This window comes from Podarcis muralis, chromosome 5 (genome assembly GCF_964188315.1).
Source record: "Podarcis muralis chromosome 5, rPodMur119.hap1.1, whole genome shotgun sequence".
Classification (NCBI taxonomy): Eukaryota; Metazoa; Chordata; class Lepidosauria; order Squamata; family Lacertidae; genus Podarcis; species Podarcis muralis.
In genome coordinates, this window is record NC_135659.1 from 57,587,250 (window position 1) to 57,615,016 (window position 27,767).

Genomic DNA, 27,767 nt, shown 5'->3' on the forward strand with positions numbered 1-27,767 from the left:
ATTCACAAGTCCACAGGTATACTCAAAGCATGGAGGGCGGAGGGGGTCATGCTAAACGGAATTATGGCAAGGGATGCCTATACATGTGCAGCTGAGTTCCTGCTGATATAGAAAGTCTGCATGCACCCAGCCCCCTTGCCTATGTTCTGAGCAGCATGTGAGTTGGTGCCAGGATCCACTTAAATAATGGGGGCAGCAGGCACAGTCTTCCTTTTCCTTCCACACATTGGGGTTATGTGTGAAAGGGTCTCTTATGGATGTCCCTTGTCTCTGTTCATGTACCAGTGACTGAGGTAACCAACCTTTAAATTTAAAAGGCTTGGAGTCTTCTTGCAGAGACTTTGGCAGAGGCTGTAGACCTTTCTTTCCTTTGGGATGTGCGGATGCCCTGCTCAATATAAACTGCTACTGCCGAGATGGGATTCTAAAGCTTTACAAAGAGTGAGCATTCTGTCCCAATAGAAATGTGCTCACTGATCCTTGTCCATGAGCATTTTCACTAGCACCACTGATTAAGAAATCTATTAAAAGGGCAACACATCCTCAGAAACATATCTTTAAAAGGGGTCTGCCACATGAAAACAAAAGCATTTGTTTTTCTGCAACAACTTGGCCTCGGGCCTCTATTTGCAATGTAAGGTTTGTATACTTTCCATCTGGTGTTAATCCACTTAATATTCTTACCCTTCTACTTGAAAAAATTACTGTGTTGGAGCAAAATGGCTTCATGGCATAAAATAACCCTCTCTTTGCTGCAGTTTTCTTGCAGGAGAGGATTCCCTTGGCATGGAGAGGTTGTATATAGTGTGCTGGTTTTACAGTGATTTCATCCGTCATTTTATTACCCAAAGCCAGGGAAGAATGAGTGGCCACTGCAACGTCAGTTTGCTTACATAAGTCTTGTTGCATTAGAGAGAATTTGGTAGCTAGTTAAACAGTATAGCTAAAATGTGCTGTATTCTGCTGCACAAAAGCTCATTGCAATTTGAATCCAGTTCATTATTTTAAACACTATAGTAAAGCTGACAGTATTATTCAGTGCAGTGAGTTAATACCTATTGTCCTTTTTGAGACTTGGCAATTGGCACCAATGTTCTCCTTTTGGTACAGATTGGTACAGACTAATGGTTTTCCAAACCACTGACTAGGATCCACTAGTGGCCTCAGTGCCACAGCCTGTCCAAGGCCTCCTCACATGCCTGCCCTACCCCCTAGCCATGCCACTACATTTGGTTGGACCAGTGCCAGCACCCATGCTGAGTACAAGTGATTGAGAAGCAGAAGTCCAGTGAGGGAGGAGGGAATGAATGTCTCCCCCCTCTGAGGAGAAAGAGCCAGAGGGAGGTGTTGAAGGAAATGAGAAACTTAAGATAAAATGCTATTGTTAATGAATATTAATAATAAATAAAATGGGAATAGAAAGGAAAGGGATAAGAGAGGAGAGCTGTTATAGGAGGGATGAATGAAAGAGGACCAGGAAGAAGCTGGCATGCTGAGGTTAGGGGTGGGGTTAAGGTCCAGTTGAGTGTGAAAGCAGAATGGGAGAAGAAATTACAGGACATGACTAAAAATAGGGTCATATGGAGGTGAGATGGGGGGAAATATAAAGGAGTAAGTCTTCTTCATGTAGAGCCTCTGGATCAGCAAATTCTACCTAAAATGAGGAGGCTGTCATAATACCTCCAGAGCAAATGTCTGTGCTTAGCTTGAGGAAACCTGAGCTATGAAACTCCTCAGTGTAATGAAAATGCTGTGACAAATAATTTAGCAATTTCCAAAGATGGATTATATATTTGTAGAAAATGATGTCAGTAATTGCCACCTGATTATGCCAAACTGCCTCTATCTGCCACCATTTTGAGATGGGCTCTGCCCCTGCCCCACCATTTTGTAACTGGCGGACCTCAGTAATTTTCAGCTATCTGAAGCAGGCCCTGGGGGTGGAAAGTTGGAGAGCACCTGGTCTAGCTTTTTCTTGGTGGCTGTAGTTGATATGTTTTCAATTTAGCACTCAAGTTTGCATTAAATGCACTAAATGCATTCTCTAATGCAGACCATGTATCAAGATACTGTCTGTTTATGTCTAGGCACATGCCCAAAATGAATGAGTGCTTTCTCCAGTAGCCATAGTCTTATAGTGATGTACAAACATGAAGGTTGCAATCCCATTATAATAAACTGCTACCAAATCCAAGGTGTTCAGGGTTAAACTAATGTAATAGCCTTCCTGGTGGCCAAAATGTTTTGGTGCTGCCTGAGTGAGCTGTCCCTAGTTTAAACACAGAGGGTAGGATTCTTTTAGCAGAAGCCCTATGCAAGGGCTTTTTCTTGGGCAACAGGGCTTTCCACACAGCATCTCCAAAATTGGCTTGGGGTGGGTGGGAGAACCCCCAGAACAGTGCATGAGGAAGGATAATTTCATTTGGCAAACTAGTTCCAACTGGCAAATTCTAGCTTAATTCTCTTTTGCCACGCTATGCAAATGCAAAACACTTTAGACTTAAGTGGAAAACTATGAAACTATGTTGGCTGTCTTCATCAGTATCACAACATAAACAATTTCTTCAGACTCTCAAACTTGAAATGGAGTTGTGTTTTGATTTTGACTTTATATTCCAATAGTTAGGTGTTGGAAACTGCACTTACTACTAAAATTCTGCTTAGGGCCTTTGCATGTATTATGGCTCTGGTTTTCGAACATCTAAGCTAAAAACTTTCAGGGCCCTTGTACACTGCTGCTCCCAAATAATTATGAGAGAGTTTAGTAACTTGACTTCTTCATCCCCCCACAATGGCAATTCTGTTCCCCAGTAGCTTCACAAAAGTTGCCTTTGGTGTAATAACTACAGTATCAGATCAGATCTGTGGAGGCAAAGCATCTTTAATAATCCAAGACGAAGCAAATGCTACATGCAGGCATATAGAAAGCTGGTGTAATATGTTTGTTTCCAATTGGTCTGACTCCCTTCAGTCATGCTTACCTTTCAGTATCTGAAAATCTCAGCTCACGTCTGATAAATTAATCCCCACATACTGTATCTGTTTTATGCTGGAAAAACCACACCACATGGCTCAGGCTAATCAAACAAATTTTTGAAATTGCAATTTGAATATTGCAAAGCTGCCGTCTTATTTCTCTCTCCCTTGCCAGCTTCTGTTCTGAAACCTGATCACTGCTTCTGCTGGGAGGGGTGTGAGCATGAGGGGAGGGGAGGGAACAGCCAGTGAGAGAGCGAGAGACGTTGCAAGTGTGGAGCTTGCTGCCTTTAGACAAAGCAGTCTGCTGCAGCTCTCTGAAAGGGACACATGCTTGCCTGGGAAAATACCAGAGTCCTTTTGCCTGCTTATGGAGTAGAAAGGAATCAGCCCTGGATAAGGAAAGAATCTCTGGCCAGCAAGAGCCTGCTGCTTGGAATTTGGGGATATAGACGCTGTCCCTTTGCCCAGGCTTTGTCAGAGAAGGGAGGAGGAAATCTTTTGTGAGTGCTGCATCCCTTGTGCTGCAGTATGCATTAAGAAGGCTGGCCAGCTCCCGAGCACTCATTAACACTGACTTGCTTAACAGAGGATCTTTTCTGAAGGCCAGCGTAACAGGATCTCTAACCCCTCGATTGTTCAGATAATAGCCAGCACTGCATTGTGTAGGCAGTCTGGAAAGAAAGGGGTGGAGGCTAGTTTAGGATGTTCAGAACTTCTGATAACCACAGGGTTCAAAGACTGCAACCCCGGTGTCTTCATCAATATTTTGCAAATGCCCTTCAGTGACGGACATGCTAGGAAGACTGAGAAAATTCTGCGTGACTTGCATAGCAATTCCTCTGAGGACTGCAAAGACGTGGGCTCTGAACTTTCCTTGCTTCATCAAATATCACCAGTTCTGCACAGGGAAAGTAACAAGTTCCTAGACTCTCCTCTGATGTGTGGAGGGAAGAAGAGGCGTTCCATATAGCTTCTACAGGGCTCTTGGAAGAATTTATTTCTGACTAACCGGCTGAAAGGAGGTGCCAGGACATATCTAACCCTATCTGCTGCGGAGAAAAGGGGAGGGGGCGTGTTCATCTTGCTTGGCTTTCCTCACCCCCTTAAACCAACGAGCTAAGATGCTTTGTTCTGAAAGCTGTTCATTATCTCAGTAAGGAATTTGAAGGTAGTACTTGCCTTTAGTGGAAGAAAATGAAGGACGGGCAAATACAAGTCAACAAAGAACTGGCAGGAGCAGGCATGTTGGGTGGAAAATGAGCTGACCATTTATCTTTTTGCTCAGACTGGATGCTCCGGTATACTTATTTGTTCCAGTCTAGATGTTGACGCTGGTTCCCAGCCCAGATCAGTCAATACCGGCTGTCAGGATGTCATGCATCTGGATAGGTGATAAAATGACAGGGGCAGGACTTCCAAGCTCAGGCTTGTTGTCCCTCATGCTTCCACTCCTTATAATAAAATAACAAAGAAAAGCCCGTACCATGGTTTGCCTGTTCCGGGACTGTTGGGGGAAAAAAAGTATAAATCTTTATTCTTCTACTGCAGTTTGTGTTTTTTGTTTTTGTTTTTATTTGTCTTGCATGTCTTCCTTTGGACAGCTGTTCACTAATCTGGCTGCTGCTGCTTTTCTGAACACCCATCGTGTCTGTTTGTCTCTCTCAGCTGCATGAAGATGTATTTTCTCTCTAACTGCTTTGCACCTCCAGTGCTAACAGTCTTCCTTACTGGCCTGTTGTACAAGGTAATGCATCTGAAGTTGCATGGATGCAAGCATCTGCTGGGCTGTGTTTATTTGTGAGCTGGCCCTCTCTTGTCTCTCGTGCCTGTAGCCTTGGCTTGGAATGATGCCTTGGAAAGTTTTCAGCCCCCTCAGATGAAACAAGGAGCTGACCCAGGAGGCTTGTGAGGTTTGGGATGCTTTTGCCTGGCAAGGAGCACACTTGAGCCAGAAAATCAGTGCATGTGATGCCTTGGCCCCAGGAATGGTTCTAAACAGCTTGGATTCAGAGTTTGTTTGAGTATAACCAGGAGACCGATTAACACTCTAGTTTGAACAGGACAGATGCTTATTGTTCATGGTTTGTGTACAGAAGAGGAACTGTCTGTCAGCTAATTGTTGTACTCTGGCCTTGGTTTGGCTTCTTTATGGTAATGACTATGATGTGGCAATGCCACCTGTCTTCCTCAGAGTGCCGCTGCTACCGCCTTAATGGGTTTTCCTTTTTCAAGCGTCTGCCGATTCCTCTCTCGTCAGGTTCACGGATGCTGGAGCAGAGTGTTGGGGAGTGGCTGGAGTCCATCGGCTTACAGCAGTATGAGAGCAAACTGCTTCTCAATGGCTTTGATGATGTTCGCTTCCTGGTAAGTAGCTTTGTTGGAAAAAGTTACAAGGTTTTATTAGGACTTGCAGAGCTTACCTTTTGGAAAGCAAATTGAAACTTGTTTTGTACAATACAGATATATATTTGCATTATTTGGATCTCAGATAAAGCAGTTTATGCAGCACTGTCAGATAAAATTAAATAAGGCTGAATTCTTTTGATTGTCTGGATGAGTACAGACATAGCACACACACACAAAAAATCATTTTTTTTGGGGGGGGGAGTTCAGGTTCTCCTATGAATTCATAAAAATCCGAAACTCATAGAAAGAACATCAAGAAAGCTTTCCTAGATGAAGGGTTAAACTGAAGCTGTGTTGACACCTGGGTAGTAGCTTAGTCTTACTTTGAGAGTTGAGCTACCAGCTTCAGATGGAAATGAACGACACAAAAAATGTTTGAATTCTTTCTGCAGTTGTTAACCCCTTGAACATTTTCAGCAACCTGCAGGCTAGAGATTATGTTGCTGGAATGATTGCATATGCATGTATATTTGGGGGCTTGTTTAAATGCTGCTGCTTCAGCTGGTAAAGATGCATTCTCTACTAAGTATTGCAGAAGCAAACTCCTGTGCTTTCCTCTCTAACCCATTTCACATATGTAGGATGGATCTCAACTATTTTGTTTTTGTTTAAGAACCCGTTCCCAATACTTCCTGATATCTATGGACAGGACAGTTCAAAACAGAATAAGCTTTGGCCATTCTGGTTAAATTACATAATAGGTGTAGTATCCTTGCCTTGGTATTCATATCACTTAGCTGCTTAAAGCACAACATTGTTTATGCAATCATTGTTGCTGAACATTAGTTGGCCCTGTCAGCACTTAGCTAAATTAGGCTCAATCATTCATCAGCACTAGGAAGGAATAGATCCTTACCGAGGGGATCCTTGCTGAGTTTGAATTATTAACATGCCAACTAAGAAGTCGTTTTATGAAAGAAGCAAAGGTTTAGTATCCTAAAATGATGGGTTATCACCCTTTGGTCCATTTTCACAGAAAATGTAAACCACACATTTGCAAATCCTTAATCACAGTAGATTTTGTCAGTCTCCACCTTCCTAAAGGCAGATGCAAAGGATTTTGAATTGCTTAAAAAAGCTTGAGCATAGGAATGTCTCTCTGTTCACTTTGCTGATTTTTCAGGAAAGGTCAGTATCTAATTTCAGAATTACCTGCAGGTCCAGAGTTTGAAAACTGGTCACATATCCCTTCCTGAACATGTTAAAACACTAGCCATGCAAAACAAGTAAATTTTCTTTTGAAATGGAGACAACTCAAATCTTTTAGCTATCAAAGTGGACTAGGCTTTCACAAAATCTTGTTAGGGTTAACCACTTCAGGTAGTGCTTTTCTTAAATAATCAGAGTAGTGTTTATTTGTTCACTTAAAGGTGTAGCCTTCACTAAGAGTTAGATTTAGGAAGATTAACAAAATATTAACTGTTTACAGTTAATAACTATTCTGTAAGTGGTGGATGACTGGAATTAATAACACCTATACAAACTGTTAGTATCATTCATACTGTCAGGGGGAAAGTATGTAGGGGACAACTTATTTATAATTGCTCCTTCTAAGCCTCTTACATGCATTTAAAATTTAAAGTTCCTCTATTTCAGACTTAAGACCACACCTGTCTTTATTGGGACTCCATTATTGCTGCCACCTTGATTTTTTAGGAAATTATACTTTATATTTTACAAAGCAGGAAAATGAAATAAAAGGAACATGGATACATTTGCCAGGCATTTTTCTTATAAACAGTGACTGTCACAATGCCCATATCCAGTAGTTTCAAAAGAAAGAGAACCAATTTAACAAAAGAAAGAGAACCAATTTACTATCTTAGTCCCATCCAGTGCAAATGATTAGATAACTTTCTCCAGCATATTTTAGATACCTCTTCTGAAATAATAATGTGGCGATATATTCGTGTCTTAATGAATGTTGGCAGACATAAATACATGTTAAATATTTTAATAAACAAAGCACTGCTAAGTGTATGGTTTATTAATTTTTGGCAGTTAATATGCTACTTCTAAACTCCTGGCTACAGAAGAAAGTAATATATTGTATTACCATATTAGTTCTGTTAAGAAGTGCTCCAAGCTTTGGGCTATTCTTCATTTCCTTTTTAAGGATCTTTCTGAAGTGGGAAGTTTTGAACCCAAATACTTGATGCAGCTTATCTGACCTAAAGGCAGATTCTTGCATAGTTGTTCATGAGGTTACATAGCTGAATAAGAATGGGGTGTCAGGTGTAACTTTTGCGCACATTAGGAACCATGTACTTGTGTGACCATTTTTCTTGCTGCAGTGCTCTTTATTACAGAATAATCAATTTCAGAAAATAGAACAGTGACATGAGAATCTTCCCTAAGCCCTTTCCATACCCATAATTACTTTCAATACCCTGGACAGCTCCCATATAGTACATGGTATATAACCCCAAATAAAGGGCTGTGTGACAGAAAAATGGATGTTGGTTACATTCTTTCATTGGGATATTTTGAGTTACAAATATTCTCCTTTTGGTTTTGGTAGAAGAAGTGTAAGGATTACAACTGCTTCTTTGTGTAGCAAGAGTAGCATGTTTGCATGCTGCACTTCATTTAAAGTGATCTCTTCCTCAAGGATTGTAAGATTAAATTTTTATGATATGATCCCTGTGCAAGTTTCTACATTTCTTGGAAGCAATAGAAGATGTTTCTCTTTAGAGTTTTAGTTGAGTTCCATGGATGGCTAGTTCAACCTATATATGTATATAAAGGGCATCATTCCAATTCTGATTTTCATTTATAGTATTTTTTGACTTTAAAGAACACATTTCAGGGATTGAATCACTGCAACTCTGTTCTCTACACCCCAGAGCTGTTTGATGTTCACAAGAAAGCCTAACATTGCTTCTGCACCTATTTTAAAGTGGTTGGTGGAATCCATTTTTTCTTTCATAGTGATGCCTTTAAGGGTACCTTTTTCAGTAACAGCTTAGTTCATAATTCTTCCATTATCTGTTACAATATATACATGCTTAACAGATTTAAGTTTTAGCCAAATAAGAAAGTAAAGGATCATAAATGCTACTCCCCTTATTTTCCTCATCAGTGTTAGTAGTTTTCACATCTGGCTTTTGGTTTTCATAACTGAATAAAGCTGCAACAAAAGGAGTTCTCTTTTGAAAGTCAGTTTCTTTTTCCTAGTCCAGAATCTAAGCATATGCATGTTAACTACATAGTTCATAGTCCAAAACTACTTATTAGATTTCACAAAGGGTTCAGACAGCATAAGCCAGTTGGGACAGAATTCTCTAGAAAAATCTGTTGCTTCATTTCATATTTTGCCAACACAGATTTTTCAGATTTTTGTTAAACTGAATAATGTGTTTGTGAGCTTATATGGTTCTTAAGGATTGGCACAGATCAAAAGGGTTGCATTAAATCTCACTGTCACAGAGGCTAGCAACGCATGTTAGGTAATGGGTTGCACTTTGCCAGATAGACTATTAGGCTAATTGCTTTAGCAATAATAAAAATTAAGTTGGGATTTTTAAAAATAGAACGTAGGCTGAATTATGTGAGATTCTGGGTTGAACTATCCAAGATACTGCACAATTTTTCTTTCTGCTTAGAACTATATCAATAGCTCAACAATGGGGCAAGATGTCTGAAGAGGATGTATAATCTTCTGTTTTCAAAGAAAAGCTGGACAAGTGCTTGAAATATATGTCCTGCTTTATGGAAGGAGGTAAATTAGGTGAAGCACACGCACACACACACCTTCCTGATGCTGTCCAGTTGTGTTTTTCTTTTTCTTTTTTTAAAAAGTATCAGAAATATCTTTCCTCAGACAGGATCAAATATCTCAGGCATTGAAAGTAATATTAGTGTGAAATGCATTTTGCCAGAGCTGGACAAATGCTGTTTTTGTTCTGTTTAAAGTTCCTACTTTATTGGCTTCCTCGTGAATATACTCAAATTAAGAGTTATGCATCTGTTGTGGGGAAAACAGTTTCCAAAATAAGTGCTGATATGGTGGTTGAGAAAAGATGTCATGTTGTGAAAGCTATAGCTACCACATGTAAATAATATTTCATTTTTAGTTAGGATGTTGGGCATATGATAGACAAGTGGGGACTCACAATCATGCATGGTGTGTGTAGGAAGTGGTGTGATTAGACTCTGGGGATGAGATGGAAAGGTGAAACAGTAGGCTTCCTCTGTCCTTCTGTTTGGAAGAAGTACCTTTGCAAACTCTTTTTCAAAAAGAGGACCTGGAAGTTGCCATTTCTGCCTCAGCCATCACAACTTGCTTCCTTAGAAACCAAATAGCATGTAGGCACTAGCCCTGGCTGCTGACACCTGGGATCTACACTAGACTGAAGGAAACATGGCAGTGCAACCTTCTGGTTTCTGTAGAAACTTACTTTGAACACTTCTGTTTTAGATAAGGATATGGATAAGTACTGTCTGCTGCCCTTCCAATTTGCCACTTTTCATGTCCAGACAAAGACCAAGTTGGTGGTAAATAGAAGTTGGTGGTAAATAGAAAGATTACCAAATAAGTATCATGATTGCATGCAACAAAGGAATCACTATATACGGGAATTGCTATGACACCCAAAAATAATTTACGGCTTGCATTTCTCTATCTATGATCCACTTCAAAAGAGCAATTCACTTAAAATTCACCACAATCAGGTGTGTTCTGGTCACCTTCAGCCTTGACTACTGTAACATGCTCATGGGGCTGCCCTTGAAACGTGTCCAGAACCTTCAGCTAGTACAAAACACCACCTCCAGGTTATTTATTGGAACAGGTTGGTCAGAGCATATTACTCCAATACTGCTTGATCTGCCCTGGTTGTATGTTCCCTTCCAGGCTTGATTCAAGGTGTGCCTATTTCTGTTATGTGTCAGTTTAGCATGCATTCAATCTTAAGTTTGTTTCATCCCTTTTCTGCTGTTTTTTGTTAAATAAAAAAAAAAGACTTCATCAGAATTTTGCATTTAAATTCCATGCATTTCTGTATGGATTTTCCCTATGTAAGCTTTACCTTCATAATATATACATTTTGTATACTTTTCTATGCATTTCACCCTAGATAATTCATTTTTGAACAAGTGGCATGCAGCTTGGAAGAGAATAGCTGCAGAGCATTAGAACTGGAGTCTGCCTACATTTTTCTGTGAAAAGTCACTACTCCCGAAATGGCATATTTTGTTTGGGAAGAGACAGTAATGGAATTCAGATTCTTTCATTCTCTAGCTTAGTGCTATGCTACATGCAGTTGTTTGATAACAGGTTACAAGATGGGGCTGCATTAATTCAGTAACATGTTACTATCTCTGATCATTGATTTAATGGACAACCTGAGGCAGCGTCTTTACAAGTTGTATATTGGTATACAGTTTAGTGATTATACTGATAATAGTTTTTTAAAAATAAAAATAAAATATTATGAAATGTACAAAGAAGACAACTCAGGTTTTTTTAAAACACACACACACACACACACACACACACACACACACACACACTGGACAATGTCACACCGGCCTTTATGCGGTCAAAATTCTAATCCCACAGTAACACCTGTTGAGATTGGTACTGCTATTGGAACTTGACAAGGCAAGTTTATGGGTGGCACATGTATAAAAGCTCTGGATTAAGCAGCCACGGTGTAGTTAAAATATACAGTGGTACCTCAGGTTACATACACTTCAGGTTACACACTCCGCTAACCCAGAAATAATGCTTCAGGATAAGAACTTTGCTTCAGGATGAGAACAGAAATCGTGCTCCAGTGGCAGGCCCCATTAGCTAAAGTGGTGCTTCAGGTTAAGAACAGTTTCAGGTTAAGTACAGACCTCTGGAACGAATTAAGTACTTAACCCGAGGTACCACTGGAAATCCCCTTGCTTTGTTTATATTCAGTCATCTGCATATGTTCAATATATAGTAGGCTTGTTCTTGGTTTGTTTCTGGCTTACTGCTCATGGCTTGTTTGAAACAAACAATTTATGGTCTGGGTTCACATGACATAATAAGCCATACTGTGACTTATTTGTGCCTTGGTGGCTAGGCGCCTATTGGTCAAAACTGTAGTAAACCTGAAGATTGCATTTTCCTTGCTTTTCACTCAGAGGTTATCCCTCCTCCCCCACCCCCCAAAAACTGTAGCATTGTCCTTATTATGCAATCTAGCTGTAGTATGGTGATTAGAGAATTGGACTTTAAACTGGGTGTTTTGAGAAGAAAATTAGAGGGTAACAATGTGTGCTACCTTTAGCTTCTTGGGGGAAAGACAGGGTGTAAATGTAGTTAATAGTGGTAATAGCTGAAATTATAAACTTAAATTAGGATCTAGTTCAGTGTGCATGGTGGAAGCTTTTTGTACAGCAATGTACTCCTTAAAGCCAAGTGAAATAATAAAAACCTTCATGGGTAGAGAATGAATGTTTGGCACAGTTTTTGGTTATTAGGAACAGGTAACAGCTGCTATTTGAGTTTACCAAAATCAGCATACTAGAAACAGTTCTGAGTTCATGATGGGAGGGGTAATATGTACCACATCCCAACACAGGTCCATCCCTTTACATCTTTCTTTAGGTACATTAGGCCATTACATTTTTGCCTCTTCCCCTTTCTGCTACTGAACTACCCATAGAAGTGTGGCGTGCAACAATGATTCAATGAGACTTTGTCAGAAGCAAATCTGTTCTCCTCATGTAGTGCCCTAGGCTCCTCTGGCTTCATTTTTAATTGGAGGAATGAGGTAAAAATTGAGGGCATTAAAGTACGGGATGTTTGCAAATAATTTGAAGTTCTGACATTAATTTGACTAAATGCAATTTACTGTCAAGTCTGATTAGCCTGCAGTGATCGTTACCAGGCTCACTTGTTCATGGTATTCCCCCCTTTCTTACATTCAGCAGTCGAATTTAGAGCCATAGAAACACTGGATACAATAGCATAAATGCCTGCCCCATCTTGTCTAAATTAAATGTGCAGAGTCTGTGTAGAGAGCAATAACCTAAGACTATTTGCCTTCTACCAGAGAGAGCGTGCATGGTTTCTATAGGGAGATCTTGATTAATTTGTGTACAATCCATTCCTTTATAGCCAAAATCAGGGCAAAACTACACAATTTTCACTGAATAAAATTGTTTTCTCCCTTAAGCCATTTGTCCTCACAAAAGAAGCATGGGTGTGTTTCACAAAGGGGAAACCAGCAGCTTTGGTGGTGGATAAATACTGCTGCTTACAGAAGTTTAATAAAAAGTTTACTAAGTGGCTTGTGCATTTTCATTGTCCCATATAGTTTGACCTCAAGATTAGAAATTTCCCTGTCTTCTTTTGTAAGACCCCAGCATATTATCCAAAAAACCTGTCAGATAGAAGCAAAATCATATAATGTATGTTACCAAGTTAGCCTGAAGCCCTAGACCTTTCCTATATTAGCAATGATACGTTTCACAGAAGTAATCTGCTTTTCAACCCGCGCTGATCCTGTTTTGAATTAAATTAACACTACTGACTCTCAACCTTCCTGCATTTCTTAGGCCCCATGGCTGTGTCTGCCTTCTCATAATATAAATATGCGAATCAAAATCTGCTGAGAAACAATGTGTTGGAATAGACTATTTGTGGTTGTTTGTGGGATTTTTCTCATTGAACAGCTGCCACTGGTCCAATCCTATACTACACAATTAGCTGCTTTTTAAACTCAAGTATGTTTCAAAAAAACAGTTTGAAACAAGGGTACAATAATTCTAAATAACTAACTATTTAGTCCTAAGGCATGCATACAGATCATGGCCAATGCATTTTTTAAATACTTGAATTCTTTGAATTAATCAATAATTGCCTGTCTCTTAGTGCAGACCCAGGTCATTGAGCCTGAGCTTGCACAGCCACCGCCTGTCATGCACTGCCATTGGCAGGATTGGCAGCAAAAGCAGCTTGTTCTAGGCTTGTGATATCTTACCCTCTTGCTACTTAGGCTGCTTTAAATGTGCATTTTGTTTGACTTCCTTTAGTAATGTTTTCTTTTGAAATGTTTAAGATAATATTTTTTGTTTGCTGCATTAGATGTGCATTCTGTAGTTTACCTCCTTTGAAATGTTTTATTTTGAAATCTTTAAGATAATATTTTTGTTTCCTGTTATTCTGTATTGTTTTATTTGACACTTTAATGTAGGTTGTAAACTTCTTTGAGGGTTTTTCCTTTCAAATGCAAAGCAGTATAGAAAATGAAATGAATAATAACAATAATAATAATTGCAGAAGTAACTTGCATACAAGAGAATGTTATGTTTTAGCTGCATTCTGAAAAAGTGGAATGTTATTGTGGACATGTCTCTGCATGCTGGTTTTATATATTCCTTACACTTCCTTTCCATCTGCTATAGAAATAAGAAATACTCCTCTTCTGAAACATAACATGCTATATTTAAGGCACAATCATATGTAGTCTCTGGGGAAATAGTTTTGTCCTCACAGTAGATTATTTCCCATATGAGAAGCATATGTATGTTCATAGTTCCCTGTTCCAAGATATCCCAAGGCCAATGCTTTCAAATGCTTTCTTTCTCATGTCCTTCCTACTAAAATGTAGCTTGAAAGTTCTGGAGACTCACACTTGGAAGGAATAATTTGTGTTGAAGGTTATCAATTGACCACTCGTTACTCTAAAAAAAAAAGCACTTGGAGGCATGACTAAAATTCACAAACCCACAATAAATCTGAATCAGTACGGTTGTTTCATTTTTGCTCAATATATTTTGTAACATTGGCAATGCTACAGTGGTGATCAACTAAGGATTGTCATATGTCACTGGTGTAAATGAAGGGTAAAAAAATTAACTGTCACTTTACAAGCATTTGTTTGCCCCAAAGCTTCTGATGAATCAAATATAAACTTTCAACTGTCAGCTTTGGTTCACTTCACACTTTTCAAGCATACAATATCTCAGGATGCTAGCAACTACGGTTCATATTAGTTAAACTGCAGTTAGGAGGGGATGCAAGAAGGACATACTAGGAATGAAAGTTTAACTTCTCATGGTTATGGGAAATGGCTTGTGCTCCAATTCTGTTCTTATTTTTGTTTTACTTGACTCACTACGATGCTCTCCGCTGATGCCTTGTGACTATAGGGAATATACTTGACCCTACCCTATCCACTTCCTCTTCTGCCTTCTCCAACCCCCTATGCACCCTCAAAATCAACTCTGTAGGTTTGAGGAACCCTCCAGAGCAGATTTTTTGGGCACATGGGGGAGGAGAGGAAATGGAAGTCTCAGTACAAACCAGAAGGAATGATGGGAGATTTCCACCATTGTAGTGGCATAGGGAGATGATAAAATCAGTTTTGTATGAATGGAATTAGAAAGGTTTCAATATCCACTTAGGAGAAAAGGAGTGACAGATGACGTGCCTAATACTTTGAACATACAGATAGGGATATACACTGCAAATTGTAGTTCCAGTAGTCTCCTATTGCTATCGTTTCTTAAGACACTTTTGAAATTTATAAGAACTGAATTATTTAATACTAAGAAGTCATGCTTCTTGAAAGATAAATACTATTTTATTGGAGGAGGAGTCTCTCTGTGGGACACAGGTGTACAGCCTGGATAGCATGGGAAAAGCTTGGCATTGTTGTTATTAAAATTTATATACCGCCCTTTACCACAAGATCTCAGGGCAGGTCACATTTCCAAGTTTCTGCTTTGATTTGGTTGTAGAAAAATAGAGATGTTGTGGTCTGAGCTGTACATCCAGCAACATTAGGCACTGGATCAGTTCAAGGGGTATTAAGGCAGTCATAAAGCAGTACTTTTCACAAAAGGCAATTATGGCCACCTCTACTGATCTCCCCATTTGTATTGTGCAATGCAGGGGACTGTTTCTAGGGAATGTTTTGAGGACCATTAATCATTTTCAGTAGATGTGGCCACTAATGCTCTAAGATACCGAGGTTCCATGGCAGACTCACAGGAATACAGAATAACCAATATGGGAGAGATTCCTCAAGAGTGGGATGCGAGAAAACCACAGATTATAAAGCACTGAGGCAAAATAAGTTAAGTATCACAATTTGAGGAGTCAAATGCATACTGAACAGCTGACATCTATGTTGGTTGATTGAACACTAATCCCATAATTCACACTGTAACGCACACTGCAGAAATATTTTCAGCATCAAATTTACGCAAATCCCCAAACATTCCATGTACTGCATCACAATAAGAACGATGAGTGGCTGTTATTTTTAATTAGTATGTAACTTCCTTTCAAATGCACACACAAGTTTTTAGTAATTTATGCTGGTCTCTATGTGGTGCTATTTTATAGCCATCTTCTCTTAAGGTAGGCTGCAATTTGCTAATATGCAAAAGTCTGAATTTAAATTTAATTGAGCCAGCTAAGAAACAAAAATGTTCTGGTTGAAGCTACATTGCCATTACAGCATAAGATGTTTGATTTTGTTTTAAGGTACATAGCTAGATTTCTTGAGCAGCAGATGTTTTGACAGATTTCCACAGTTGTAATCTTGCTGTTTCAGTTTAGTATTGCTTAGCAGCATGGAGTTATTGGTTCAGCAGTGCCCTTGGCTTGAGGGTATGTTAGGCAGGAAAACTACTGAATAACAATGAAACATCTTCCTTTCGAAGGTTTTATTTTTAAAGTCGGGTGACTCCAGTAGTTCTCACCCCATACCTGATACAGCATTGTGGAAATATTCAGTGACCTTGTAAGCACAGTTAGTCAGTGGTTTGGACTATGTACTCCCAAGAGGCAAGCATGGGCTTGATTTCATTTTATAGAACACTCTGCATTCCTGTTCACATCTATTTAATTTACTAATGAATGGGAAAACAGAAGTTTAAAAACACCACATTAATAAAGGGTGATATTCATCATAGTGCTAAGGAGATCATTCCATCAGCACAAGTATTTTCACATGTTTGATTGAATGATTCCTCTCCTCACCTTGGTTCAAATTAAAAGTAAATTTGGTGAGGACATATGGGGACATGGGAGGAGCAGAGGGGGCAACAGGTTTGTTGAATGTGGCACAAAACATTTTTCTCATCTTCAGAAGTTTCTGATCATTCTTTTTTTCTAATTCTATAATGAAGGTTCCATTAGTAAAGCATATGGGGAGAGATGTTCGGGACAGTTCATGTTAATGTTGTGGGTTTTAGACCCACTCCCTGATCACCATGCACGCAGTAGTGTGTGATATGGCTATACACGTGTACCGAGAATACCAGTCCCAACCTCACCTAAAAAAAGAGGTGAAAGCATTATGGAAACCAAGTATATCATGGGCACAATTATACACATATATGTCTACCTCACTTGTTACTGTTTTTGTGTACTTGGTGACAGGTACACAGGCTACTTCCGGATTCCCCAGTGTGTTAGTAGTCCTTGCTGCTGTTGTGATGCGATTAAGTTACTGCACAGTATTGCTCATTGTGTTGGAGTACCACTTTATTGCTTATACAACACATTAGCAGCATATTGATGTCATTTGGTTCTATTTCATTGAATTTGGTAACTTCCTCCCAAGCATAAGCTTCTCGATTGTTCTCTGTTCCATTTTGCTTTATTCTGATACAAATTTAGCTTCAGGGATAGCATGTTCAAGATCAATTTGACACAATGATCTCATTCAGAGATAATACTAGGGTTGCCATATTTCAAACAGTGAAAATCCAGACAGAAAAGTTGTTGAGATTTTCTGACAAATTCACAACAACCAAAAGTTTTGGAGCCATTTTTAAGGAAAATGGCCCAAAACGACATTGCTGACATGGGTTGCCATATGTTGGGATTTTCCTGGACATTTTTGCAATTTCCACCCACTCACTGCTTCCGACCGCAGTATTCCGAATATGTAGGGAAAATTCCAGACATATGGCAACCCTAATAATGATAAACATGAACAATCTTGAGCCAACCTCAGGATCATGCCCATCTATTTCCTGCTACCGTCTAGGTGCTAGGAGCTAATTAGAAGCTTTTGCTTCCAAATCTAACTAAGTGCATAACTGGTGGTTATGTCCCATCAACGATTGTGTTCTGCAACAATCCAACTTCAAACCTGTGTTTTTTTAAGATGGCTTGTTTTAACAACACATAGGTAATATCAACCACAGTTTAGAGTTTGGATTAGTGAAAATGGAAGTGAAAGTTTCTGATCTTCAGTTTGGGAAGGGGAAGGGGAAGATGAATGCATAAATATAAGGCTGCTTTGAAGCAAGAAAACTGCATATTTAGTATAAAGGTTAAAAAAAAAGTTCCTTAAGAGCACTAACATTTTGGCTAAATCTCTAATTTTATGCACTGTGTAATAACTGTTGTAAGCAAATGACCTTGCATAGTATGTAGGCATAATAATGGCCACTCATTTCTTTAGAAGGGGAGGGGCATACTATTTGTCCTGTCTTAGGACAGGTGGGAGTTGCCTGATGCCATCATAATATATCTTTAGGCACCAAACAAAAGTATTCCTCTATAACCAAGCCTTTGGCCTGCCTTGGGCAAGATAAAGCAACTAGATTAGATTAGATTAGACAGACAGACAGACAGACAGCATTCCTATAGCAGTTGTGAGTCTTTTAAGAAAAATCACAAAATAATTGTCCCTCGTTTTAACTAAGACTATATCTGAGACTGGGCCTTTAGAGCTTACCAGATACTGTTGTCATCCCTTCAACATGCACACTGAGTTCTGAAGTAGGCTCCTGTCTTTGCCTTGGTGGAAAAGGACTTTCTGGTGCTGTTGTCATTTTTGGCGAGACTTTCTTTAGGAGTCATTCTACATCAAGTACCATCTCAAAAATTACCCTGTTCTCTACATTGATTGAGAGGACATTTCATTCAACAAACTGTTGGCACTGGCAGAGAAAGAGGTGGGGCAGGGGGAGTGCACCGCCCCCAGACCACGATCCCGGTGGGGTGCCATCGTGGCTCCTCCCCCCCGCGCTGGGCGCCACACCCCGGCAGGCAGCACGCCATGCCCCACGGGCGGTGCACCACACCCCTGGGACGTGCACCAGCCATGCTCCTGGTGCCAGAGCATGAAGCTCTGCCACTGACTGTAGGTGAATCCTTCTGAAGATGGTGGAGAATGAGACTTGGAGGGGAAAGCAGTTTGGAGATCAAAAATGGACAGTGTAATTTGTGACTGAGGTTCTAGTTAGTGACCATTATCCCTTCTCAGCATTCCAAAGACAGGCAAACATTTTTATCTGTACATAGCAATACAAATAAAAGCAGAAGGTAGTCAAAAGAAAAAGAGCAAACATATCATAGGGAAATGATAATAAAAACAATAACCAAAATTGTACAGAATGACGCCTGGTATGCAAAATAACAGAAGTAGCAGCAGGAATGAGTAGATGTACCAAAGAAAAGGAACCAAAGCATACCAAATCAAAGAGCAGTTCATCTAGATGAAAACCAAACCATCAACAAAGACAGACTTGAGATGTTTTCACCAAGTCTAGCTGCCTTTGGGGAGCTGAGCTTTGGGGTACTGATAGCAAGGAATAGATCTCTTAAATTATTCATGAATGAATAATAGGTGAATGATAGGTCATGATTGCATTATAACATTGTCAAGTAGGAGTGTCAAAACTCCCTTAGATTGAGTAATAGTAATGTCTCTTCAAAGGTTTTTTTAAAACAACAGACACTCAGATAGAACAGCCCATAACACTTTGTACTACTTTGGTTCACATGATTGCATTAAGAGATTTCCTGCTAGGTTTTGTCTGTCTCCAATCCATCTTGTTATCAAAAGCTTGTAAGGAAGGACCACCTAGTGAACACTTCCCTCTGCTTTTAAATGTGCATCTCCTCTCAGAACCAATTAAATAAAAATGCCTCTTGCCTCCCCTATGGATTTTCTACCTGTGTGTTCAGTTCTGCCTGCTTATCAGAGAAGCTAAAATAGTCTTTGCCATTTAGTCCCGCAGAGCCATGTTGGGCTCTAAAAAGCAGAGTGGAATTCTCATAGGCAGCCTTAGGGAAGTGCCAGCTCTGTGCTTAGGTTGGAAGCGGGGGGCCTTTTTCAGCAAAGGAAGACGGACATTTCTTGGGGGGAGGGGGGGACGGGACACAATTCAGCAGGGCCAAAGGTATAAGCCTGTAATGATTTCCTGAATATTATGCTGTGCATGTTAAGTACTTTTAGAATGGGGATTCACAGGATACATGAATATGGGGATGGTTTGGGGAACGAGGAATCTCCATAAGATGAGCATATTTAAATAGTGCTCGATGGTTCTTGGATCTATGATGAGAAAAGTAACCCTGAAAAATCCTCCCATCAAATTTTTGATTGTGAAAATTATTCTTCTCTCCTACTGTGCCCTGAACCTGAGTCCTTTCTGCACTGCAGCCTCTGCTCCTAAAATACAGTGGTACCTCGGGTTAAGAACTTAATTCGTTCTGGAGGTCTGTTCTTAACCTGAAACTGTTCTTAACCTGAAGCACCACTTTAGCTAATGGGGCCTCCCGCTGCAGCTGTGCCACCGCCGCGCAATTTCTGTTCTCATCCTGAAGCAAAGTTCTTAACCCGAGGTACTATTTCTGGGTTAACGGAGTCTGTAACCTGAAGCGTCTGTAACCCGAGGTACCACTGTACTAGTGAAGTGCTAACATATGGGACAGAGACACTGCTGATCCCAAAGCAAGTGCCTATTCAAGTGGAGCTCTCAAAGCTGCTACTGCTAAAAGAGAGGTCACTTTCTGAGGTCTAAGTAAAACTAGTCTGGATGGATCATAATGCTTAGATCTTGATTGTTGGCATTGATAATCTCAATGGGTGTCACACATTTTATGTTAAGGTTTGAGAGGTTTGCTGTACACCAGGATTGGGAACCTGGTGCCCTCCAGATGTTCTTGTCCTTAGTCCCAACCGGCTTGGCTAATGGTAAGAGATGATGGGTACTGGAGTCATAGTACACCAGGAGGGTCACATGTTCCCCACCCCTGCTGTAGAGTAAAGCCTCTGAAGTATCTGCCTTATCCATGCAGACAGCAATGCACTTCTTTCAAAATACCCACCTGTTTCCCCCTGGTGCCAAAGGGTAATTCCCATTGCTGCTGCAAGCTGGTGGTGCATAGGTGTGCTTCATTTTGCTTTAATGTGGATAAGTCTTGCACAGAGATCCAAGATGAGAAGCAGCAATGTCTGCAGTACTGATTACAGGAGCAAAAGTTAACATTGTACAGTATAAGGGAAACCGTAGGCCAAAACAGTAGTTTTAATGTAACAAGACCTGCATTACAAAGTCTCATTTAAAGCAGTATTTTGAAAAACGATAACCTAAATCAGGGGTTGTCAACCTGGTCCCTATCGCTCACTAGTGGGCGTTTCAGGATTCTAGGTGGGCGGTAGGGGGTTCTATGGCACAAGCTGAATCCTCCTTCCATTGAGCACTGGTGGGCAGTAAGAAAATTTTACCATCAAGAAAGATGGATTAGTGGGCAGTAGGTATAAAAAGGTTGACTACCCCTGACGTAAATGTCTCAGCCTTCTGCTCTGTAACCTACCTATAAATGTGCATACACTAAGCCTGGTAGTGGCACATACGTGTGGAATAAGCATGAGACTATATGGATTGATTGCACTGCACTATCTTCCACGTAAGCAGTTTTTGCTTAGCGTACAACATTGTCATCCATATATAGTTGGTATAGGGTTTTTTTTCGGTATTTTGAAAGCACCTTTCAGTAGAACACATTCTGATGCACCCCTTGTCTTGTGTGGAAACTGGAAGCACTTTCTTTGTGGACCTCCATTTGGCGTCTTATGACACCTATGTGGAGATTGACCTGAGAGGTATCTGAGTCATCTGGTGCTTCATACCACCTCAAAGACAATCAAATTGGGCTTTGAAAATATTTTTTCTCATGTGTATCAGTATGTTGATATTTCAGTCTTTAGAGATTCACAGAAGTTTCACTGCTGCTTTACTCTTTAAAAGGATGGGTGGAAACAGCTGCCATCAACTCTTTCTCTTCTGTACTCAAGCACAGTTGGAAAGGTACTGGCTTCCACCATAGCATTTATTATTTTTAAAGTAATCCTTCCAGTTTATCAAAATCTCAAAGGTTGGATCAACATAATGTTGCAATCCCTATAAACTTTTTTCACCAAGATATATATTTTCTGACTGCTTATGTTGGCAGTTCAACAAATTCAAGATGTGTCCATTTTTTGTGTTGCCCTTTAACAAAATATCACTATACTTTGCCCTTTAAAAAACCACAATGACTCAAATGAAATTAATTGTTGTAACGGGGAGCACATATACTGGAGGCCTGGGTTCTTTCTTTCTTTCTTTCTTTCTTTCTTTCTTTCTTTCATAAAACTGAACAGACCATGTCTTGAGTGCCTTGCAATAAAACGTACATTATAATTAGTACAGTGGTACCTCGGATTACATATGCTTCAGGTTACATACGCTTCAGGTTACAGACTCCGCTAATCCAGAAATAGTACCTCGGGTTAAGAACTTTGCTTCAGGATGAGAACAGAAATCATGCTCCAGCGGAATGGTGGCAGTGGGAGGCCCCATTAGTTAAAGTGGTACTTCAGGTTAAGAACAGTTTCAGGTTAAGAATGGACCTCCGGAATGAATTAAGTACTTAACCCGAGGTACCACTGTAATTATAAGATGTGTGCATGGCACCAGAACAGGCAGCCTCTGAGCATGGTCAAGAGTGCTTTGCCAAAAGAAAAGAGAGATGTAGAGGTTGCCTGCATGGTACAAGGGGGTAAACATCTCTGGACATAAACAGAGGGTTGCAGCCAATGCTAGTCACACTCAGAGCTGGATACAGCCCAGACTGCCTTGCATCCTCTCCCTGAGAGAAGTCGTCAAGAAGTTACCTGCATTGTACAAGGGGAGGAAGCCCATGGGCATGAACTGAGTGCAATAAAACTTACTCTGCTTGCGCAACCTGTGCTACCAGACTTCTGATACAACAAATGTTAGTATTTATACCCGCCCATCTGGCTGGGTTGCCCCAGCCACTCTGGGCACCTTCCAACACACATAAAAACATAATAAAATGTCAAACAATAATGTTTAGAATTAATAATAATAAATAAAGCATCAAACATTAATAACTGGCAAGGTTTTTGTTAAGGAGTGTTGTGGCCATTGAAAGGGGAGGGAGCATAAAAATGAGAGAGAGAAATTAGTCATGGTGTTGTCTGTGTGATACACTAAGCAATATGATGAACCTGTGCAGCCTATGCTACCAGACTTCCTCCATGAACAACTGCAAAGCAATGTCTACAAAAGTGCTTTTAGAAAACCACAAACTGCAGCACTTGGATGGCTGAAGTATGTATACAGCCTGTGTAAACATGAACAAGTCACTGAAAAGGGCACTATGTGCGCCCATTGAAATGGACATTTCATTAAGTTCAGAAGGATTTATTTGCCTGTGAGATGTACTAAGTGAGTTTTGTATGGGTATAACTGGTGGTACTTCAGATCAAAACATGCAGGCAGCTTTTGTGTTTTAGAAAATGGCTGTAGCTGCTGTTCATCATGTTAATGTTTACCAACTCAAAATGGAGCAAACATTGAGCTTTTCATTGCAATTGAAGTTATTGTATTAAGATTACAAAATGCCCTTTATTTTATAGGATTGTTTTACGGCAAAAGAGCTAACCATGGAAATTAGTACAATTTAGACAAAATACCAGTTGCCCTTTTACCAGAATATGTGACATCATTGCAGATTCAATGGCTAATGCAGCTCAATGAAAATACAGAAAAGGCATTGCAGAAATATTCTGGATACAGCCATGTAAAAATTCTCCATTAAACAATATCCACAGCAAACAAGGCAAGCAAAAGAAGAATCTTGTGCTGTGTTTACTCTATGCTGTCATACAAAGTGCATGATGGCCTACATCAATGCGCAATTACTGCTGTCATTTCATGTGTGAAGAAAATGGTCTGGCCTTGCAGATTCAGCAGATGGCAAATTCACTCTCAAATGGATCTCTCTCTCTCTTTTTTTCTGTTTATAGTAAGCAGCCTTTACAAGGGTTGGTTTTTCTAATAGTCTCCCCTTTATTGATAGAACTGAAGAGGGATATAATTAGGAATTAATGATCACCAGTTAATTCCTATTTTTGCCCCTCAGTGGTTGTTGTTTACATGTGTTGATAGCTGACACAAGATGGGAATTTCAAATTGCTATGCCATCATATGATAGTGGGGGTCTTCGTGTAAAAGGAATGGTTGTATGCCTGCGCTTAATATAGAAATAAGGCATCCTAGTGCTTTTATCTAGATCTTCTTTCACTGTATGTGTAAAAATTACTGTTGTACCCTAGGAATTGTCTTTTACAAAAAGGGAGTTAATGTTGAATGTTACATTTAAAAAAAATGTATGTGGAAGAATTATACTGGATGCTCACCTTTTTGTGAAGATAAAAAGAAACTCGTTCTTTTCTCTATGCTTTTAGCTATTTATATGTACTTTAGCTCACCTTTTCAGCTCTCTGTTCATTCTCACATTTTAGTTACGACAAGCACAATAGAGAAAAGAATCACATATAATAGTGTGGGAAACTGTGTCTAGTTTTGAATGTATATATAAGCACTATCTAGCACAATTGGACAGTAGTCTGGGTTAGCTAATCTTATTTGCAAAAAATGAGCTACAAGGTAGCTTTGGTTTTATAATCGCTTCAGTAATAAAAGGGGTGTTCTGGGCTGGATCTGAGCAGTAAGAAAAACAAGATGTATAGTAAAATGGCTGTTGAATATTGCCTTTGCTAAGCACTATGTACTCACTCATTCATTCATTCCTCCACACTTCACATGTGGAGATAATGAGCTTTGTAAAGAGTGTAATGATGAAAGTCACTCCTCTAGAGAGGGCTGGGTTGCTTCCATCTCCATGGAGACGCATGATAGATTACAGTGAAACTGACCTTCCCTGGATTGTTGGCATGCTCTAAAATAAATTCAATTTTCTCTCTCTGGCCCTCAAGGGAATTCAGGCAAAGACGAGCTTTCCATGCATGCCAGTGCAGTGCACTAGCAAAGCTGACTATGAGGAAAGGGCAGGCAGCTGAAGCTGCGTCCAGGTATACTGGATTGTTAAACTATGATCAAAGGGATGACTGATGAAAGCGAGCATGTATGAAATGGGAAGGTCATGTAAATCAATCTACTGAAATTTATTGGACGGAATGAGATGCAGTGGGGCCAGCAGTGAAAGTAGGCTTTGGATAGCCTGAACCAAGCAGCTGGGAAGTATGCAGTGCACTTAACAAAAAGGCTCCTCTGATGCAGAGGCAAGGAGGTGAAAGGGGGGAAGCCTACAGAGAGAAAAGAAGCAGGGATGCAGTGAGATTGCAGAGCAGCAGAAGGTAGCAAGGGAGCCATTGCTGGAGGATCCATTGGTCTTTGCCTTAGACCTTGGGGGCCAGGGTCATTGAGAGTGGGAACAAATAAGAACTCGATGCTGATAAGTGTCCATGACTACAGATTTCCCCCCTCTCCTATAAAGCTTGAAAAGTTTCAGAAAAGGGCAGTCAAAATGATCAAGGGTTTGGAGCAGCTCTCCTGAGGCAAGGTTGCTTTTTAACTTGGAGAAAAGGCAAGCAGGGGAAATTATGGAGTTATATAAAATTATGCATGATGTGGAGAAAAGTGGATAGGAAAAAGTTTTTCCTTCCTCTCTCATATTACTAGAACTTATGGTCCATTTAGTGAAGCCGAATGTTGGAAGAAAATACTACTTTACACACCACATGGATAAACTCGATAGTCGATCCCACAAGATGTAGTGAAGGTCGCCAACTTGGATGGTTTTGAAGGATTAGAGAATTTCATGGAGAATAGTCAAGACAGCTGTGTTCCGCCTCAACTGCTATAGGCAGCATCCCTTAGAATACCAGTTTTAGGAAATCACAGATGAGAGTACTGATTGCACTCAGGTCCTGCTGTGACGATAACCAGATTACTCCTGTTATTTTCATGGTTGTTTAGATTTCTAACTGTGTAATGTTTGCCCTGGTGATGCTATCTTTTGTTACACTGTGTTATGATAACCAAGCAGCAGCTAGTGAGGACCCATGATATTCTAAGGGCTCTTGTGATGCTCTCTATTTTCATACCTGGGCCAAGACTGAGGCTGTGATCAAATATTGATTCTGTACAAAGGTAATGCCAAGAAAAGCTGAATTATGATCTGTTGTGCGAATTTATTTGCTTCCTTAATTCTGCTGTTACATAAGGAAAGCATGCATGCCTTAAAGCCTGTTCCTCGTGCTAGAAAGTAGGCTCCTTCCACCTTGGCTGCTGAGGTTCCATTGGGGTTTCTCTGCTACATCTGCAAAGCTATCCTCACTCCTTTAAGAACTAGAAACATTGTTTTTAAAATCAAAGCTGAGATTCCCAGAGTGTTGAAGTCTGTGCCCAAATTCTGTATTTACATGGAGTTTTTGCATGATGCAGAGTTGTGAAACAACAAAAACAATTTTTATTATACAATCAAAGACCTGGTAAAAACAAAAATTATGAAACACAGTTTTTATTGAAATGCAAAGCTGCTGAGCTTTGTTTTTGTGCTGTTGCTGAGCCTTATTTCACGTCTGCCTCTTGTCTTCCTACAGGGCAGTAATGTCATGGAAGATCAGGACCTTCGAGAGATTGGTATTAGTGACCCACAGCATCGCAGAAAACTTCTTCAGGCAGCACGGTCTCTTCCTAAGGTTAGAATGAATTTGTGTTTTCACATGAAAACATCATTTTTAGTACTGGAATACCTTGAATTCCATAATTATGAGTGAACAAATAATTTTACAGGAGGAGAAGCAAATAATTGCATTCTGTCATATTAATAGACATTGTAAGGAGAGGGCTTAGTATTGCTTTCCTATTAAGCATGAGTCCAAATAGTGGAGTCAGAATTGTGTCGAAAGATACATGTTTTTGGCAGCTTCTAATAAACTGAGTTAATGAGAAGATATCACCAAAGCAGGTGCAAACATTGTGAGCAAATCTCAGTTTAATCATGATAAAACTAAGATTAAAGTAGTGATTTGACTTGTGAGAAGTTAAAGACTTCCTGATTTCACAACAGGTTTTTCCTCTGTTTGTGTAGACAGTGGAGGGTCTCCATTCTCCCAGAATGCCAATTGAAATATTTCTATATTTAAATGTCCTTGTCTGGTTCTATTATTGGAAATATAGGGTGTTTCTATATATTACAATTTCACATAGTCTTTTTTAAAACAATGGAACAGGAAGGTTTTAAAGTGAGTGAAGTGGCTCCTCCTAGAATAGACATTTTAATTTTACATTCCAAAACAGCCTGCTTCTTACAGAGCCAAGTAAAGTGGTTTGTTTGTTCAATAGTGTCTGCTTTTTAAGAAGCAAATTCCATAGCAGGAAGCTTACTATGAGGTTCTATATTATGCTTTGCCATGCAGAAAGCTTTTGGTCGCACTATCAATTAAAAGTTCCAGAAGAAGCTGAATTTCTGATAACAATAGGTTTTAACCATAGATCCATGTTGTTACAATGCATGTTTCCCCCTGGTTGAATTCAGTTAATTGCCTGGTGTTGTGCATTGAGCTTGCTCTCTTTTCCACAATGGGTCAATGAAAGCCTCTGGTCATTGTGGAACAGTGCATTTCGAAGAGTGAGTTTTGACCAATTTTATCTCTTCAGGTTCCTGATCATTGTCCCTCCTTATGCAAGACTGTTCTGGTTCCACCAACAGTCACTTGCTAGATTAGACCAGGGCCTCTTGGATTTGTTCTACTTCTCTCTGCAATGGTTACTGTGCCACTGACATTCAAAATTTTGATCTATTGCTGACAACTGTACCTTTAGTTAATTCACTTCCAAGCCAACTCACTTCAACTCAGGCACTTAAGTAACTGTGGGGCATAATTAAACATTACACACAAATACATGTATTTTTCCCTACAGAGTACAGCCGTAGAGTGAGTGCTTTGGATTAAAAGCAGTTTTAGGGAGCACATTAGAACAGAGAAGCAGCAGGTGGGGGGGGGGGAATGAAGAGCTCCTCCCATTACTCCCATGCTTAATTTCCCCACTCATATTCGCAAAACAGCTTGGGGGGGGGGGAGCACCGCCCTGGGATTTCATGCATTCTGTAGTTAGCCCTAGTGGCTCACCTCCACTTCAGGAAGATAATCCTTCTACCTCACAGGGAACTGCATAGTTATTAATCACTGTATAGTTGCTACAGCCAAATACAGACTGGAGTTACACAGTCAAATGAAAATGGGACGTATCCAATATTCTCTGTCTAATAATGCTAGCGGATGGACAAGTTTTAATGTCATGCAACAGAAGAATCCAATTTA

The 27,767-nt window shown here is 39.9% G+C and overlaps 1 protein-coding gene across 17 annotated transcripts in view; it reads left to right on the forward strand.

The window, feature by feature from the left end:
- ANKS1A (ankyrin repeat and sterile alpha motif domain containing 1A) overlaps positions 1–27,767 on the forward strand; it is a 118,212-nt gene that overhangs the window by 76,998 nt on the left and 13,447 nt on the right. For all 17 annotated transcript variants that reach the window (XM_077928900.1, XM_077928905.1, XM_077928911.1 and 14 more), the window contains 2 exons: positions 5,237–5,343; positions 26,043–26,141. In XM_077928900.1, the coding sequence (XP_077785026.1) occupies positions 5,237–5,343; positions 26,043–26,141 (206 nt within the window). The remainder of the gene's footprint in view (positions 1–5,236; positions 5,344–26,042; positions 26,142–27,767) is intronic.